The 18,334-nt window shown below is 63.1% G+C and overlaps 1 protein-coding gene across 1 annotated transcript in view; it reads right to left on the bottom strand.

Moving 5' to 3' along the window:
- The window catches only part of DNAH17 (dynein axonemal heavy chain 17), a 60,028-nt gene extending 43,058 nt beyond the window's left edge, over positions 1-16,970 (bottom strand). Inside the window, exons 1-18 of the mRNA XM_004592866.2 lie at positions 16,855-16,970; positions 16,122-16,493; positions 14,888-15,081; positions 14,332-14,524; positions 14,030-14,129; positions 13,861-13,946; positions 13,603-13,728; positions 12,861-13,013; positions 12,686-12,772; positions 11,411-11,578; positions 11,153-11,269; positions 8,234-8,499; positions 7,669-7,864; positions 6,731-6,877; positions 5,292-5,400; positions 4,428-4,531; positions 3,238-3,378; positions 897-1,040 (exon numbers count right to left, since the gene is read on the bottom strand). Of these exons, the coding sequence (XP_004592923.2) occupies positions 897-1,040; positions 3,238-3,378; positions 4,428-4,531; positions 5,292-5,400; positions 6,731-6,877; positions 7,669-7,864; positions 8,234-8,499; positions 11,153-11,269; positions 11,411-11,578; positions 12,686-12,772; positions 12,861-13,013; positions 13,603-13,728; positions 13,861-13,946; positions 14,030-14,129; positions 14,332-14,524; positions 14,888-15,081; positions 16,122-16,466 (2,676 nt within the window). The 5' untranslated portion in view covers positions 16,467-16,493; positions 16,855-16,970. The remainder of the gene's footprint in view (positions 1-896; positions 1,041-3,237; positions 3,379-4,427; positions 4,532-5,291; positions 5,401-6,730; positions 6,878-7,668; positions 7,865-8,233; positions 8,500-11,152; positions 11,270-11,410; positions 11,579-12,685; positions 12,773-12,860; positions 13,014-13,602; positions 13,729-13,860; positions 13,947-14,029; positions 14,130-14,331; positions 14,525-14,887; positions 15,082-16,121; positions 16,494-16,854) is intronic.
- Positions 16,971-18,334: the final 1,364 nt, after the last annotated feature.

Below are 18,334 nucleotides of genomic sequence, written 5' to 3'. Positions count from 1 at the left end.
CCCCGTGATGGCCATGTACAAGTGGGCCAAGGCAGGTACACAGTTGTGGGACCCGCTGCCTGGGCCTAGAAGCTTGAAGCTGCCACCCACCAGCCACGGGTCTTGGGCAAGTCCTGTGCCTCCCTGTATCCCCCAAAAGCTCTACTGCGGGATGAGCGCTGGTGGGCCGTAGCTCTCTGGGCTGTGGTGAACCATCAGAGCATGGGCAATGGTGGCCAGACAAGGACAAATACCCGTGTGACCGCAGCCTGCATGGGGCTGTGAGGTGGCCCACGCTGGCCCCATGTGTGAGGTTCTGGGATTGAAGCCTCCCTAGAGCCCTTCCCATCACAGGGCCAGCTCTCAGTATGGGGTCCATGGCATGGTCCTCATTGCTACCCCCAACTCCAACTGCCCCCGGAGTCCGTGAGCCCTGTCCTCTGCAGCGCCAGGAGAGAGCTGTCTGCGAGGCTCCGAAGGCAGCTGTCCAGGGCCAAGAAGCTGCCCCTGCTGGCCACCTGCGCAGCCTGAGGCGTCCTGTGCTGGCCGCACTAACCCACCCACCCAGCCATCAGACGGCTTGGATGAGGTTCACCTCTGCCCGCCTTCCTGGGAAGCCTTGCCCAGACAAAGGATCAGTTGGCGAGGGCCACTCCCCCGAGAACACGGCAACCCCCTGGTGGCCCGGTCACAGGGGTCCCATGGGCTCGGGGTATTGTTGCCGACAGGAAGGCACCTCCCAGTCCCCCACTAAGCCTGAATGGGGTCAGTGGCGCCCGCTCCCCAACTTCCGGTGGTCTCAGCAGGTTTGCAGCGACCAGCTGGCCTGGCCCGAGGGGCAGAGTTGATGCTGCCAACACATTTGTGAGGTGCCAGCCTGGGCTGTGGAGCCACGAGCGCCCTGCTTTCTGACTCACGTCCATCACCATGTTGTCTGTCAGGTAGGTCAGGGACTTGCGGATGAAGTTTTTGAACTCTTCCAACACCAGGTTGTCAATGTAGCTGATGTAATCCTTCCAGGGCTGGCTGGTCACGTCCGCCCTGAACAGCTCCGCGTTCTCCTGCAGGCACAAGCCCAGCCTTGGCCGCTGCCTGCTCACTGGTTCTGCTGTGTGCTGTTCTCCGCTTAGAACCACAGAGTGAGAGAGCTCCTCCCTCTACTGACTTCCTTCCTGATGGCTGTGGCAGCCAGGACTGGGCGGAAGCTAGAGCTTCATCCGGGTTTCCCACACGGGTGCAGAGGCCCGAGCCCTTGGGCCATCCTTGCTGCTTCCCCAGGCATATCAGCAGGGAGCTGGATGGGAAGTGGAGCAGCTGGGACAGGCAGCAGGGTACACACAGAATGTCGGTGTCACAGCAGTGTCACTAAGCTCCCCACGGCCCTGGCCCACACGTGTTCACTCTTTATTCCACCAACCTGTGGTGGCCCCGTGGTGGCTCCATGGTGGCCCCATGGCTCCGGAAATGCAGGCCTGCTTCTGTGTCTCGAGTGTGCCCGGCTCTGGTGTCTGCTCAGCCTGCTGCCTCCCACTCCTGCCCAGGGTGGCTTCTCCAAAGCCCCATGCACACTGTCATCCCAGGGTGGGTCTCCATTGGTGACATGTGCCCGCTGAGTGACTCAACAGTCTGTGTCCCCCTCCGGGCCTGGAGCCCTTGCCCTGCACCAAGGAACCCACAGCCCACGCCTGGTCCAGATGACGAGCAGGTGGATGGGTGGGCAGGTCAGATGGATGCACAGACCAGTGCCTGGATGGAGGGGGTGGTGGGAGGGCAAGCAGAGGGTGGCCGGGTGTGCCGATGGGTGAGTGAGTGAGTCAACAAGACATTACATAGCACTCCAGGGTGACTGCGACCCACTGCACCTGTAGGCAGTCCGTGCTAACAGAGGCCAGGAGCCGCGGGCTGTAGACTGAATGAGGAGGTTCCCGGGATGGCAGGGGGAGCAGGTGTGCATGGTAACAGAATCCTGCACAGCCAACCGTGCTGGCAGGGCCACTCTTGGAGACACTGCCATCCCTCATGGGCACTGGTTCGAGTCCTGGCTGCTCCACTTCCCATCCAACTTCCTGCTAATGCATTTGGGCAGGCGATGGAGGATGGCCCAAATGCTCGGGCTCCTGCACTCACACAGGAAACCTGGAAGAAGCTCCTGGCTCCTGGTTTCAGACCGACTGAGCCCTGGGGTTGCTGCGGCCACACAAGAAACACTGCTCTCTCTGCCTCTTCCTCTGTCACTTTTTTCAATATATATATTTTTAAATGAGGATAAGAAAGCAGTATTGGGGCGGGTGCTGCTTTAACCTGGTCCTGGCCTGGCTGTTACAGGATGCAGCACTGTGCGGCTCGCTGGTTTCCTCCCTCTGGGGGGTCCTGCTCATTGCGGCCCCTCCCCTGCCCCTCACTGGACCTGAGTGCCCGGAAGCTTTCCTGACTGTGAGCCAGGCCTGTGCTGCCTGTCACACTCACGAGTAGGCAGGTCAGCTCACCCACGTTTCTGCACTTTGTGTGTGGTATCTTGCGGGGCCTGTGGGGCCCGTGGGGCTCGTGGCAGAGGGGGCAGACATGCCGCGCGGCCACCAATCACTCCCTAGAGTGATGCCACCAAAGCAATGATGCCAGTTGACCACAGACCTCCCACCTCCCCGACCAGGGCTGAGATCCAGCCTTAGTACCCCACCCTCCCTCTGCACCCTGCCTGGGGAAACCCCAGCCAAGTCCCCCTGCAGGACGTTCAAGACCAAGGGAGAATTCCTGCCAGGTTCTATTGTTTGTCTTCTGCTCAGAATAGACTGGAACAGAGGCTGTATGAGGAAGCTCCAGGGGAGGCAGGTGGGAAGCTCCCACAGGATCAGGTGTTGGGGTCGGGCCCCCAAGGATGCCCACATCTTCCCCCAGAGCCTAGGGGGGCCACGGGGATACCCATAGTAAAGGTGAGCACCCACCCTGGGGGCGGCCTCACTCCAGCATAGGCTCCTGCAGGCAGGCAGGGATGTGCCACCTGCACACCTGCCCGGGGCCTCTGATGGGGCACCCATGAAGTGGGGCACCCATGATGGTGGCCTGCATGGGCGGGTGCCACTGCTCGGCTTGGGGGCCCGTATGACTGCCAACTGGCTGGACCATTCTAGGCAGGAGAGACTCGGAGGCAGCAGTGAGGCTGGCTGCCACTCTGAGACACGCCTCTTCTGGAGCCTTCAGCAGGAGGGATGCTGGGACTGGCATCCTGGCCAGCCCACCGCCCCCTTCCTCTGCCCTTACCGCCAGCATGGCCTGGACCTTGGCGCCGGCCTCCTTGACGGCCGCGTAGCGCTTGCTGAGGTCGGCCATCCTCCCGTCCAGGTCCAGCAGGGCCTCCTTCTTGCCGTCCTTTCTCTCAAACAGGGGGTTGGACGACCAGTCCTGGACGGGAGATGCTGGGCTGAGTGGGGAGCCCATTGTCAGGAGCCCTCCCTGGCCAGGGTCTCCTGCATCCGAGTGAGTGTAAGCCAATGGCAAGCTCCCTGTCCCTTGGTTTCCCCACCCCCCAGCCTCCAGCCCCAGCCCTCCCAGCCCCAGCCCCCCACCCCTGCCCTCCCAGCCCCTGCCCTCCCAGCCCCTGCCCCCCACAAGCCCCCAGCTCCACCCCCAGCCCCTGCCCCCCAGCCCCAGCCCTCCCAGCCCCAGCCCCCCACCCCTGCCCCCCAGCCCCTGCCCTCCCAGCCCCTGCCCCCCAGCCCCAGCCCTCCCAGCCCCTGCCCCCCACAAGCCCCCAGCTCCACCCCCAGCCCCTGCCCCCCAGCCCCAGCCCTCCCAGCCCCAGCCCCCCACCCCTGCCCCCCAGCCCCTGCCCTCCCAGCCCCTGCCCCCCAGCCCCAGCCCTCCCAGCCCCTGCCCCCCACAAGCCCCCAGCTCCACCCCCAGCCCCTGCCCCCCAGCCCCAGCCCTCCTAGCCCCAGCCCCCACCCCTGCCCCCCAGCCCCTGCCCTCCCAGCCCCTGCCCCCCCAGCCCCAGCCCCCAGCCCCAGCCCCTGCCCCTGCCCCCCAGCCCCAGCCCCCCAGCCCCTGCCCCCCACTCCTGCCCCCCAGCCCCAGCCCCTGCCCCCCAGCCCCAGCCCCTGCCCCCCAGCCCCTGCCCCCCACCCCTGCCCCCCAGTCCCAGCCCCCCAGCCCCAGCCCCAGCCCCTGCCCCTGCCCCCCAGCCCCAGCCCTCCCAGCCCCTGCCCCCCACCCCTGCCCCCCAGCCCTAGCCCCCCAGCCCCAGCCCCCCAGCCCCAGCCCCTCAGCCCCAGCCCCAGCCCCTGCCCCTGCCCCCCAGCCCCAGCCCCCAGCCCCCAGCCCTCCCAGCCCAGCCCCCCCAGCCCCTGCCCCCAGCCCCTGCCCCCCCAGCCCATGCCCCCCAACCCCACCCCCAGCCCCTGCCCCCACAAGCCCCCAGCCCCACCCCCAGCCCAGCCTCCTTGCTCACACACCTTCATGACCTGGCTGATGCCCTCCACGTTCTGCTTGGCTTTCTGGATGCGGTTCTGCAGGTTATACAGGATTTCCCGCATCTCCTGAATATACTGGAATACGTCTGCAAAGAGGAGGAGGCCGAGGGGTAGCACCTGCCGGGGAAGACACTTCTTGTGTGGGCCTCTCCCGCCCAGGTGAGGAATTGGAGAATTCCACCTGAGTTTCCCAGCGGCTGCGGGGGAGGGGAGGCTCCAACACCAAAGGACGATGTCCCCTGGGCCAGAGACAGGGCTCCCAAGTGCGTGGCCCCCTTCCTCCCCCGAGGAGCCCCGGGGCCCAGCCCCACCCTACGAGCTTGGTACAGCCTCCAGGGCAGCTGGGGGCAGCTGCAAGAGGAACAGATGCAGAGCCAGGGGGACCTTCTCTGGGCAGACCCCAGCTTCAGGGACACGCACGGTGACATGCAGTCCCCCTCCCACTGGCCAGGGGGTGCAGGGCAGCAGGGTGCGGCCAGGAGCCGGGGCCTGGCCAGCAGGGGGCCAAGAGGAGAGCTGCGGCTCCTGGCCACGTGCCCCATGCCTGCTGGCCTGGGTCAGTAGAGTTGGGTGCTGGCTCTCATGCCCTGAATGCCAGGTCCCCAGCAAGCCCGGTTTGGACACTTTGGGTTCTGCCTTGGCCAGCACCAAGGATGCCACTGGTAAGGGACACTCGAGGGCTCCTCTGGGATGGGGTCAGCAGGTGGGATCCCCCTGGGCCTTCAGCACAATCCCACTGCCAGCCGGGGGCGGTGACCGCTCGGGGCAGGGCCAGGGAGCGATGACAGAGGCCAGACGCGGCTGACCCCGCGCGCACCCCAGGCAGTGGCGACGGTGGCTTGGTACCTGTGCTGTTCCAGAACAGCGTTGTCTCAGCGCTCAGCAACTTCACATCTATCGCTTCCAGCTCCGCCTTTATCAGGGGAAACTCCACCTCCATCATGGTCGTCTTGATCTATGAAACACAGGCTGCCATGTTACCGTCTCTTCCCAGATCCCACTGGGTTGCAAGGTGTTCTGTCTGAAGGTCTTTAACCACTCAGCGCCACTTATTAGGATGCTGCAGGAATTACATGTAAGTCTTATTTTGGAGGTTTTTTTAAGATGTATTGATTTGAGGGGCTCGGCGGCGTGGCCTAGTGGCTAAGGTCCTCGCCTCTGGTTCTAATCCCGGCAGCTCCACTTCCTCTCTGTCTCTCCTCCTCTCAGTGTATCTGACTTTGTAATAAAAATAAAATAAATCTTTAAAAAAAAAAGATGTATTGATTTGAATGGCAGAGGGACAGAGGAGGAGACACAGAGATCTCCCATCTGCTGGCTCACTGCCCAGATGGCTGCCATGACCACAGCCGGGTCAACGTGAAGCCAGGAACTTCCTCCATGTCTCCCACATTGAGTGTGGGAGCCAAGGGACGCGGGCCATCCTCTGATGCTTTCCCAGGCACAGCAGCAGGGAGCTGGATTGGAAGTGCAGCAGCCGGGACTTGAACCAGTGCTCATGTGGCATGCCAGTGTGACAAGCTTACCCACTACGCACAGCACTGGACCCAAACTTCCAAGACTTTTATCACTAAGAATCTATGTAAAAGGGCTGGTGTTGTGGCATGGTGAGTGGGCAAAGCCTCCGTGAGGCTGCTGCCAACAGGCTACCAGTTTGCCATCTGGCTGCTCCCTGCTGCTGGTGGCCTGTAAAGGCTGTGGGTTGGCCTACACGTGTGGTTGACGCTCCTGGCTCCTGCCTTAGCCTGGCCAAGCCCTGGCCATTGTGGCTAGCTGGAGAGTTAGCCAGTAGCTGGAAGACTTCTTTCAGTGTGCCATCCCCAACCCCCTTCTCTCAGAGCCCTGCCATGCGGGCCAAGCCAACTAGCTCTGTGCCGACAGGGACTGTCCCCAAGGCCGGCACACCCTCCCCCAGGCCTCTGGTTTGTCGGCTCAGGTGTGAGTGGCATCAGGAGTCAGGACATCGTTGGCTGTGTGGTTAGGGGCCAGGGAACTGACCCACAGCCCTCACCCCCACGTCTATAGATACCTCACACTAGGCTTCCCCACTGACAAGGAGCCCGTCTGTCCCCCTGTAACGTCCCCCATCCCCACTGGTGGAGATGAGCTGCAGGGTGCATGCCCCAGCGCACTGGAGGGTTGTGGGTTCTCGAGTGCCCAGTATCCTCCAGGGCAGGAACTGCCGGGAGTGACCGAGTCGCTGTGGATGTGGGAACCTGCCCATGCCCGCACCCTAGCGCTCATCCTGGACAAACTGGAAGCCTGGCAGGGCAGGTGCCGCCCACCTCGTTGTACCAGCCCACGATGAGCTCCAGGTTGCCCACAAACTTGCGGAAGGTCTCGTTTTCAGAGAAGAGGCTCTCGGCATTGCTTGGGATTGCCTTCTGCTGCTGAAAGTTGAGGTACTTCACCTCTCTCAGGACGGCCACCAGCTGGGCGGGAACCAAGGTCAGTCAGGGGACACCTTGGTGGCACCAGGTGCAGTGGGGCGCCTGCCTCCTCGCAGGCAGTGACCCCATCCTACCTGCCCCAGGGAACTCTGACAACACTACACCTGGGTGACGTCATCCCGTCTCGTGCCTGGCCCCTCCCTCTCCCACCACCCTCCAGGTGGCTGGGCCTCCTCCAGGTGTCCAGCCGGGCCGGCAGGATGGTCTCCTCCCAGCAGCCAGCCACTGGCGCTCGCAGGGCTGCTGGGACACCACGCTGGCCCACTCACATGGTCAGTCCAGCACGTCTGGGCGGAGCCAGGTGCTCCTCCAGGACCACTTGGTTCAGATGGGGTGTGACCTCCACACCCCAAGGGGCCAGCATCGGAGCCCCCTCCGCGGGGGGCGGGGCGGCTGCTGGGACCCAAGGCTTGGCTTGCAGCACAGGGCCTCCAGACAAACCACCCCAAGGCATCCCTCTGGCCAGAACCCTGCTGGAGTTAACCTGCACACCTTGACGGCCAAGCCCTCTGGACCCCCTTCCCTCCCTGCTGCTTCTCCCACCCACCGGCTCCCTGCACCTGGCCTCTGACTGCATGGCTTACTAGCTGCTGTCTCTCTCCCGGCTGCCAGGCTCCTGACAGGCAGCAGCATACACGGGCACAGTAGGGCTCAGCCCAGGGTGCTCGACCTCCCTCTGCAGAGGCCTGGCCCACAAGCCCGGCTCTGGTGCTCGGCCTCCCTGGCCCACAAGCCCGGTTCCAGTGCCCGCGGAGGCCTGGCCCAGCACTCACCGCCTTGCTGAAGTTGACCTGGATGAGGCTGGTGTCAGGGTCGCGCTGGATCAGCGGCTGCTGCAGGTTGAAGTGGCAGTCCTGGTCCACGGTGCCCACCCACTGCTGGTAGACCTTGTGTCGGCAGCCCTTGAGCAACTCCATCATCTCGTCATATTTCTGGTAGATGAGCTGGGCTTCCTCACTGGATGTGACCCTGGAGCCGAAACCCCCCAGCTCCTCACTCACATGGCAGGAAGCGCCCCCACCCTGCTCCCTGCACCCCCAATGGCCTCAGCACTCCCCTTGGAGGCAGCGGGCAGACACCCTACGTCAAAACTAAACCCTAAACACCACTGGCAGCCGCTGGCCTGGGAGCCTAGGCGCCTGGCCCGGCCCAGCCGAGGCTCCATTCTTGCTCTCTCTTCCTGCTTAGGACCCCGAGAAGGGCAGATGGACACTCCTTGGTCTCCCCAGGGCAGGGGCGGGGCAGGGCAGGTCAGGAGGCAGGGGTGTAGGGAGGAGTGGGGCAGGGCAGGGAGGGGCAGGGCAGGGACGGGCAGCTCCCTCAGGCTGAGGGACTCACGGGTGCTCGATGTGCTTGACGTATTTCATGGACGCCTCCAGCCGCTCCTGCAGCTCCAGGCTCCACTTGAGCTGTCCAGCCACGGGCGGCAGGTTCTTATGGATCGGGGGGATGCTGCCGTCCGCGGAGGCGGCCATCTGGGCGTCGTACAGGAGCTTGGCATTGTCCAGCTCGGTGTCCAGCAGCTGCAGCATCACCGAGTATCGAGGCACCACCTGGGCCAGGATCAGCGGCCGCTCCAGGAGGCTCCCGCACATGTACAGGAGCTGTGTGGGCGAGGGGACATGGGGAGGAGGCGTTACTGCCAGGGATCACTGGGAATCCCAGACAGCAGCTGCTGACAAGATGGGTGGAGCCAAACATCAAGAATGAGAAACACGGTGCATGCCAGGCTGCAGGGAGTGTGGCCAGCAGGTCAAGCTGCCGCCTGCGACCCTGTACCCCAGGAGTGCCTGGCTGGAGTCCTGGCTCCTTGGAGTCCGATCTGGCTGCCAACACGTGCACACCTGGGAGGCAGTGGGCGACAGGTCAAGTGCTTAGGCCCCTGCCTCACAGGGCGAGACGCGCAGGGGTGCTGGGTGCCTCACAGAGCGAGCCGCGCAGGGGTGCTGGGCGCTTCACAGGACAAGACGCGCAGGGGTGCTGGGTGCCTCACGGGACGAGACGCGCAGGGGTGCGGGTTGCCAGCCCTGGCTGTGGCAGGCATTTAGGGAGTGAGTCAGCAGATAAAGTGTGCTCTCTCTCTCTCTCTCTCTCCAGTAGACGAAAATAAACATTTTACAAATCTCATTAGAACCTTTGTCCTGAGTGGCAGTGGGCTGTGCGATTCCCGAAGCACTTGGCTGCTAGGATAGCAGTGGCCAGTGCGACCAGGGGCTGAGCGAGCACCTCTGCAGAAAACAGGCGAGGACCAGTCTGCCACTGCCCGGGGCCGGCCTCTCGCTGCCGGGGCAGCCCTGACAGTGAGCGGCCCAGAGGCCAGAGGGAGAAGTTCCAGTTGGAAAGCTCCCCTAGCTGCTGCGTCAGGCTGCATGTGCCCAGGCAGGGGAGCGAAGCCAGTCCACACCTCACAGCCGGGCGGCAGGGACCCGACTCACCACACCACCAACGTGCTGCCTCCTGGGTCTGCATCCGTGGGACCCACAGAGGGGCCTTGAACCCGGGTGCTCGGGGACGGGTGCAGTGGTCTCAGAGGTGAGGCCATGCCTCAGCGTTACACACAGACACACAGACACACACACACACACCCCATTGGTTGATTTCCCAGCCAGCTGTGATAGTCTAGGTTGAACCAGGCTGAAGCCAAAAACTTCACCCAGGTCTCCTATGTGTGTGCAGGGCCCACGTATTAGGGCCATCCTAGCTGCTTTCCCAGGCCATCCAGGAGCTGGGCAGGAGGCGGGTCAGCTGGGATACAAACCAGCACGTGTTTGGATATGGGTCTTGCAGGCGGGGGCTTGACCTACACGCCACAACTCTGCCCTGAATAAAGAATGATTGTTTCGGCAGTAACGACTCCCTGCAGGTCGAGCATCAGCCCCTCAGGAACACACCTGGTACCCCAGTGTCTGCACTCACTGGGATGGTGGGGAACCCACCAGTGCCTGGCCCAGCTGCACCTGCTCCAGATTCCAGTATGAACACTGCGACCCTTGACTCAGGAAATGGTCTTCAGAGGAGACCACAGCATGACTATACAGAAACACACAGCGCCTTCCATGTGCCCAGAAGCTACTGGGACAGCCTGTGGCTCAAAGGAGAGTGGTGAGGACATCACGGCCAGCTGCCCTCTGTCCCACCACCTGCAGGGCAGCTGGCGGACACTGAAACGGCAACAAAATCCTCTTGCTACAAGTTTATGACCTTGCCGACTCCCCCTGCCCCACTTTTGATATTTACGTATTTTGCCTTCTGTCAGGAGGCAATCATGCGGAAAACCGCCCTAGAACTTCCTTGGCTGCATGTAAATTGCCGGCTGTGTGGGCTGGCACCTGGCAGCCTGGGCACAGGAGGGGCCGGGGGGTGGGGAGCCCCGGGGCATGTCCTCATTGTGGGGCGGGGGACAGGGTTGTCATGTGTGGGGGCTGTGAGAGTGTGCACACGGACAGGGCGGGGGGAGCCAGGTCTCCCATTTGCTCATCCTTTGCCAGTCTAGAGATATGACAGGTTGATGCTGGCATTTGCTCATCCTTTGCCAGTCTAGAGATATGACAGGTTGATGCTGGCATTTGCTCATCCTTTGCCAGTCTAGAGATATGACAGGTTGATGCTGGCATTTGCTCATCCTTTGCCAGTCTAGAGATATGACAGGTTGATGCTGGCATTCCTGCATGGGCCTCTGAGTGATGTGGTGCCCCCACAGCTGAGCGGGTCCCCAAATCGCAGCTGCCACGAGCTAGGCTGTTCAGCGCCTGCCTTGTAGGGGCTACACACAGAGGACCAGAGTGGGCTGCAGGCTCAGAAAGCTCACTGGCATGTGTTCAAGTGGGCTACTCCATCCAGAGTGCCTGGGTTTGAGTTTCAGCTGCTCTACTTCCAGTCCAGTTCCCTGCTAACGCATGTGGGGAGGCAGCCAAGGACGGCCCCGACTGCCCGGACGCCCACCACCTGTGTGGGAAATCTTCCATCAAAGAGAAGAGGCATGATGAGAAAAGAAACATTTGCCTTGAGTCCGCCAGCACACGCCAGGCACAGGCAGTAGCTCCCCAGCAGCCAGGTCACGCCGGGAGAGCCCGTCCCCTTCAAGAAGTCAGTTCAGTGCCTGCCGCCTCGCGCCTGGCCCCACTCCTCCCTGCCTGCAGGCCCAGAAGCAGCACCAGGCACTGCCCCGGGGGCCAGCGTACCCACCAGTTGGGCACAGGGGATGCCTAGGTGGCGCCCGGCCTCCCCAGGAGTCGTGAGCCCCTGCCTGGCCCTTGCCTTTGCGGAGGTCTCCATGCAATTGCAGTCGCCCAGTGCCTGGCAGAAGATGGTCGCCAGTCTGCGGTCCAGATCCTGGATCTTGGTCTCAAAGTCAGCGTAATCGTTGTCGAAACTCTAGGAGGGTGTGACCCCATGACATTGGAACCTGTGTGTGAGGTGGGGCGGCACCACCCTCCTCCTGGCCCACTGAGTGCACAGCGTGGGTGGCCCTTGCCCACAATTACCCAGGCCCCTCCGCGTGGCCCCGGCACTCACCGCGTCCCCCGGGTCCAGCGGATCGTACTTGCAGTCAGCGAACACCCGCACCAACTCGAACACCTCCTCGTAGACCTGGGCCACCAGGTTCCCCAGGATGTTGCCCCGCACGCCCCCCAACTCAATCTTCTCCAGCTTGAGGAACTCGATGGCCGTCTTGTAAAGGTCCTGGCGCCAAGTGGAAGGAAAGCCCACAGGTCCAGTCGGCCCGGGCCGGTGCCCCACGCAGTCACTCCTGGGCTCCTCCAGGTGGCCAGCGCGCAGAAGGCAGAGGACACGGGGCTGGGAAGCGGCTGGGACTCTGGGCTTCTCCTGCTGCCTTCCCTTCCTGCAGCCACTTCTGCCACCCCCGCCCCACGAGCAGCTCCTGTGTGTGAGTGTAGGGAGCTCACTTCCCCCAGTGAACCCCCACACTCCCTTCATGTCCCCACCAGCACACATTCGGGGTCCAGGTACTGGGACCACCGGGGACTGCTACAGGACAAACACAGCGATTCAGTGTTGTGCGGAGGCCCCCCAAGGGCCCCCCTGTCCTGTCCTCCAGAGGGTGCATGTGAGAGCCTACAGGGACTCTCCCAGGACACGCCCTAAGGGCTCATGGCGACCCACTTGCCTTCTTCTACATGGCATGTCACAAGGTGGGAGGTTCCGCTTCCGAGTCTGTGTTACACCTCAGTGGGTCAAGGCGTTGCCTGCGACACTGCATCCCAGGTGGGCACTGATTTGTGTCCCAGCTGCTCTGCTTCTGACCCTGTGCCCACTGAAGCAGTGGGTGATGCCTGCGTGCTTGGGCCACTGCCACCCACGGGTGACCCCAACGAAGCTGCCGGACTTTGCCTGGCCTGGCGCTGGCCAACTGTGGCCATGTGGGGAGTGAAGCAGTGGACTCCTCTCTCCTCTGTTAACTCCTTCAAAACAAAAAAGCCCAGCTTTCTACCCACCTCTCGCTGCCTCCCCTCGCCTCTTCCCTTCAGTGAGGGCCACCTTGAGCCATCTCGGCTTTCATCTTCTCCCGGTCCCTCTGAGCAGCCACCCCAGGGCCAGGTGCTCAGAGGGACAGTGTGGCCCTGCTAGCCCCCTCGGCTTGGGCCCCCAGCTTCCAGCGGCAACCTGATTGCACATCCAGTTGGGGTTGGGGGTGGAGGTTCATCTGCGCTCTCAGTTGACAGTACCAGGCTTGGAGGATGCTGTCCCCCAAAGCCACAGGCCCCACACACCCCAAGGCTGGGGCAGGCCACACTGTGGAGGACACGTGGTCCCAGGTCCCGTCCTTACCTCAATAGTTTGGATGCGGCGGAAGAAGGCATTCATCCTGGAAAACGCCAGAGAGGAGGGGAACTCCCAGAGCACGGGCTGCTTGTCCTGGAGGAGGGGGAGGTGGGCGCGTGTGCGGTGGACGCCCCCTGCTCTCCCCGCCACTCCGCAGGGGACCGCAGCCCGCACGCCGCACCTTGAAGAAACGCTGCATGTTGTTGCAGCAGAAGTCGTAGGCGCGGTACAACTCTCGGAGCACATTCACCGACAGCGAGATGCCACTCAACACCTCTTCGATTTCCCCCTGCAAGCCCTTCAGCACCTCCTCCGGGCCCAGGTAGCTCCGTGCCTGAGCCAGGGAGAGAGGGCAGTCAGAGGTGAAGCCCCCTCCAGCCGCCCGAGGCCCCACCAGGCGCTGTCCCTGGCTACAGGCGTGCTGTCCCTGGCCTCCAGGTGTGCTGTCCCCTGGTTTTCTTTATCACTCAGTCCAGTGTCCCACCGGCCCATCAGCGGCTGTGCTGTTTGGGGATGGGGACGGCAGGGTCCCCCTTGCTCGGCCCTCACCCCAGGCTGGATTTTGTGTCTGGTGATGTGGGCCCTCTAGGGTACAGGATGCACGGTCCCCTCCCGTCCCACACCAGGGCTGCTGGCACTGTTTGCACAATTGCAGGTGGGCTGCTGGATAGCCAAAGACCTCAGGAGAGAAAGGACGGAGAGAGGGAGGGCTCCGTCCAGGGGGCCAGGAGGGGCCCATGACCCCCCAAAGCATCGGGCCGAGGCCTGGCTGCCGAGTCCCCCTTTCCGTCTTCCTTCTCCCTCCTGCTGGGGGACCAACTGGACAGGGCACTGCCCGGGTCCCTGGCAGAAGACAAGGGTGCCACCAAATGGTCACCACCAAGTCTTGACCTGCCAGGGCCGGGGGCACAGGGTGGAGTTACCATCTCGATGAGCTGGTTACTGAACTCCTGCAGGATGACAATGATTCGAGAGGGTGTGTTGTAGTGCTTGGACGTGGCCCAGACGAAGGCTATCGTGTCCAGTACCTTGGCGATGAAGGTTGGCAGCTGGGGGAAGACAAGTGGGGATGGCCCAGCCCCAGCCAGGAGAGAGTCTCCCAGGTGGGTAAAGAGGCCGCTCCCAGGCCCAGACACCCCACACCCCAGCCCTGCATGTCCCCGGCGCGCCCCACGCCGTACAGCCGTGAAGTCTGCCTGTTCCATCTCCTCCAGCAGGATCTGCAGGGGCCGCAGGTGCAGGACTATGTCGTCGGCTTCCTTCAGGCCTGGGGAGGACGGGCCCTGTTGAGCCCCGAGGGTGCGGCTGTGGGGTCCCTGTGGCCTGCTGCCCCCTTCCCAAGGTGCTCACCCTCGGTCACGTTCCTATAGACATTCTGCAGGGCCGGCCAGTAGCAGCTCTTGGCTTTCTCCAGAACCTCAACCATCTTGTTCACTTTGGGTCGGTTCAGCTGAGGAGGAAGGGAGGAGAGAAGAGGGGAAGTGGGGGAGACGGTGGCCTTGAGCCCCACGTGGAGGGATCTGAGGCCATTGACCCGGGCCAGACAGGCTCACACATGGAGGGACCTGTGGCCGCTGACCAGGCAGGGTGGTCTCCCCTGGAGCCCCACGTGGAGGGACCCGAGGCCGCTGACCGTGGCAGGGCAGGCTCACCTGCTCATGGATGCATTTGAGGTTCATCAGCCGGGCCTCCCAGAACTCAAACTCGACCCGGGGCAGTGGGTGCAGCCCATCCAGCAGGGCTTGGGCTGAGTCTTTGCTCAACACGTCCCGGATCTGGTGGGACCAGTCGATAATGATGGTCTCGATGGCATGTAAGAGTGAGTTGTCCAGAGAGGCAGGGATCCTGCCGGACCAAGGGAAGCCTGAGCCTTGCCCAGCGGGGCACCCCGGGAGCAGGCCCCCTCCAGTACGAGCCCCAGGGGTAACCCTTCCCTGGCTCACACGGCAGGGCAGCTCTGGAATGCCACAGCCTCTATGCAGACCCGCATCCTCCCTTCCCTCTGCTCTGCCGGCTCCGTCAACAGTGGCCCTTCTCCTAACCCAGGGTGTGCGCGAGGAGGAGAGCCTGGAGCCCAGGCTACGGCATGGAAGCCTTCAGGGTCTGCAGCCTCCGCTTCCAGCCCTGTGCTGTCCACCGAGGGCTCCATTCGGCCCTGCAGCCCGCAGGTGGCTGGGATGGGTTGGGGCAGGAGGCGGGGCTGCCCACCTCTCCATGGACTCCAGTGTGCCGTCCAGGCTGCCCAGGTGCTCTGGGATGGGCAGCAGCGTCTTGCCTTTGATCTTGCCCCCCATCACAAACATCTCATTCTTGAGCTTGTGCGCTTGTTTCACTATGTCCTCCGTGACCACCTGGGGCCACCCGTCCATGTTCTCACGCTGGTTCAGCAGGGAGTAGAGGACCTGGAGGGGGAAGGCCCCGAGCTTGGCCTATGTCACCTCCAAGCACCCAGTACCCCACCAGGAGCAGGAAGCCCATGGGGTGCTGAGCCCAGTCCTGTCCTTGTGGTGGCCCAGCCACCTGCACTGAGGGGGACCCCACCTGGGGCCAGCCCGGCACGGTCCTTGCTGCGAGCAGACGCCGGGCACCTCCCGGGAGAACAGCGAGGCTGGCTGACAGCTGTCCTTCCCAGACCTCCGTGAGGAGGCCTTAGCCTGCCTCCCCTGCCCCACAGAATATACTGAATTTGTGAACAGGACCAGGAGACAAGCACATTCAAGTGAGGCCCTTGCAGCAGGTGAGACCACCAGCTGCGGTGCCGGCATCCCATATGGGTGCTGGTTCAAGTCCCGGTTCTTCTGCTTCCAGTCCAGCTCACTGTTAATGCCCCTGGGAAGGCAGCAGAGGACGGCCCATGTCTGGAAGAAGCTCCTGGCTCTCCCGCCTTCAGACAGGCTCAGGGAAGTGAGCCAGCAGATGGAAGATTTTTCTCTCTCTGCCTCTCTCCCAACCCTGTAAACTCTGCCTTTCAAATAAGCAAATCATATTTATAAAAACCTGAGGTCCTCCTGCCTGGATTCCTTGTAGGAAAGGCAGCAGCTGGGCTCCACACACACAGAGGACAGCCCCAGGGGGACACGATCTGACCGCCAGGGCTGAGGCAGCCAGAGCCGTGCTTCTACCACAGCAGGCGCCCTCCTCTCCCCAAGCCACCTGCGTCCCTGAGAGTGGACCCCGGGCCGTGTGTCTCCTGTGGTACATGCACAGGGGCCAGCACCCATCTCAGACAAGCAGCATGACAAACGCTGAGGACCCTCTGCTGTGCCCGGGGGGTCCAGGGCTGGGGCTCGTCCTCCTAGTGGGGGAAGCTAATCGCTGGTCCCAAGGCAGTCCACGCCATCCAGGGCCACGGGCAGGACTGTCCACATGGGGGCAAGGCCAGGGCAGGACCTTCCAGCCTCCAGGTTCCAAGCACCCCTCGGGGGCTGCCCGCCCTGCCCACCTCCTCCACGATGGCCATCAGCTGCTCCACAGGCGTGGGGCTGAGGTCCCCGTACAGCAGGCGCGTCTTGTAGTTGGTCTTGGTGATGCTCTCGGGCTCCGTCTTGATGAAGTAGACGCCCTTGGACTTGAGGGATTCGGGGAAGCCCAGACACGGCACAATGAAGCCGGCCGGGTTGAGGGTGAGCACGAGGACCAGCGCGTCGGCCTTCTCCAGGAACTCTGTGAACAGAGCCATGTGCTCCTCCGCACCCACCAGCTTGCTCCACTTGTCCGGCTTAAACCTGAGCACCATGCTGGCCACCTCCTCCAGGTACTCCATCCTGACGTCCGGCGCCACCGTCATCCTGACCTCTCACACCGCAGCCACCTGCTGAGATGGACGGAGGCCCAGGTGCCAGATGGCTCCCCAGCCTAAGGAAGGCTCCCGGGGAGCAGCTTGCCTCATGCTATGGGTGAGTGCAGGGTGTGTTGGGGGCCAGGATCACGTTCACACGTTCTGGATGAATACCGGACCCCGGTCAGCTTGTGGGGGTGCCGCCGAGAGAACGGAGGCGTGTGCCTGTGGGGCGTGAGCAAGAGGGGAGAAGGCACAGCAGATCCTCAGATGGCGACAGGGCAAGATGGACAGAGGACCCAGCAGGCTATGAACTGACCAGGCTGGGCTGACCCTGGCTCTTAACCCCGAGCTGTGAGCCACGTGGCTGTGTGTTTCTTGGGGACTGGGCACTCACAGATCTGTAGGTCTTCGTGTTTCACCAAGGCCACTGTGGACAGGACCGCCCCTTTGGGGGGCAGCTGCACCTGTGTGTCACTCAGGCAGTCTGGGGCCCGCTTGTAGTCCAAAGCTTCTCTGAGAACTGACAGGAGTCCCGCGAGCTGTTAGCGGCCGGTTCAGCAGCCCCCAACCCCTCCCCTGACCCGTGAGCAGAGCGCAAACACAGCCAAGCGCCGCTGCGTGAGGGGGCACACACAGGCACCCGGGGCCAATGGACGTACCCGTGCCTGGGCTCCCCGAGACAGGCATCACAGCCTCATTCAGAGCTGGGCCCAGGAACACCATGGACCCTGAAGACAGGAAAGCCCCGCCCAACTGTCTGCCCAGCGGCTGCAGCTGCCACCAAAGGCACAGAAGCAAACAGCCTCAGTTCACCAGTGTCGTGGCTTTGCTTTGGAGGACGGCCCTGGGGTGGGTCCTAGAGCCCCAGTGGGCTGCACGCAACTGGCAGAGCCATTTGCAAGGTGGGCCTGCCAGAGTCTGGGTCCCACTCTGTCCTTTCCTGGGTGGGTCCCCGGCTCAGCCCGTGGAGTGCCTGGCCCAGGTCCAGCTGCTCACCGGATTTAGGCGAATCTCCACTCGTGTCTCTGCAGGGCCAGCAGAAAGGCAGCCCAACCTAGAGCAGGACGGGAAATGGCTCCCTTCCTGGGGGGGCTCCAACTGCCACAGAACCCCAGGAGGCTCCCTGGGGCCTCTGGGACCGCCGGAATCTCCTGCCCGGGCTCCGGTCCCTAGGGGTGGGAGCTGCAGCCAGTGAGGAACGGGCCAGTCACCGTGATACCTGCAGAGTTGTGGGCTGGCAGTGCCTTTTGGTCCCCCTTTACAGACCATGCCTCTTTGTCGGGGCACCAAGTGCATCCTTGGGTCATGAGACAGCCGGTGTGAGCGAGCTGATAGGGCCTGGGTTCTGCCTCTGGGCACCTGCTGCCTTGCCTGTCCATGGACTCAGTCCCTGCTGCTGTCCTGCCCAACATGAGGACCAGGCAGCGAGTGGCAGGAGAAATCCCTCGACCCCCTGCCTCTCCCGCCCCTCCTGCTCACCTGGCCTTCCCGGGCCACCTGTTTCTGCCCCTCTGTCTTCTGGAAACTGCAGAGGAGCTGTCGGGGGAGAGGAAGAGCTTCCCCCGACTTTGCTGAAATTCCCCCCGAGGTCAGAAACAAGAGCAAGATGATGCCTGTCACTGCTGTGCCCTGCGCGCTGGTGTCGCCAGCCGTGCCATCAGGGAGACCGAGAAGCAGGGGAGAGGGGAGCTGCTGCCTGGTCCCGAGTCCATGGGCCATGCTCAGAGAGTTACAGAGGAGCCAGCACAGCATCCCAGGGCTCAGCCGAGCTGCGGGTCTCGAGGCCAGCCCTTACTCAGCTACGGGTGACCTCATAATGAAACTAACAAATCGCTCCCCCGGAGACAGCATCCAAGGAGGTCCGTTCACAATCA

Source organism: Ochotona princeps, chromosome 17, assembly GCF_030435755.1.
Source record: "Ochotona princeps isolate mOchPri1 chromosome 17, mOchPri1.hap1, whole genome shotgun sequence".
NCBI classification, from domain to species: Eukaryota; Metazoa; Chordata; class Mammalia; order Lagomorpha; family Ochotonidae; genus Ochotona; species Ochotona princeps.
The sequence above is the reverse complement of the archived record's forward strand: the minus strand, read 5'-3'. Positions and strand labels throughout refer to the sequence as shown.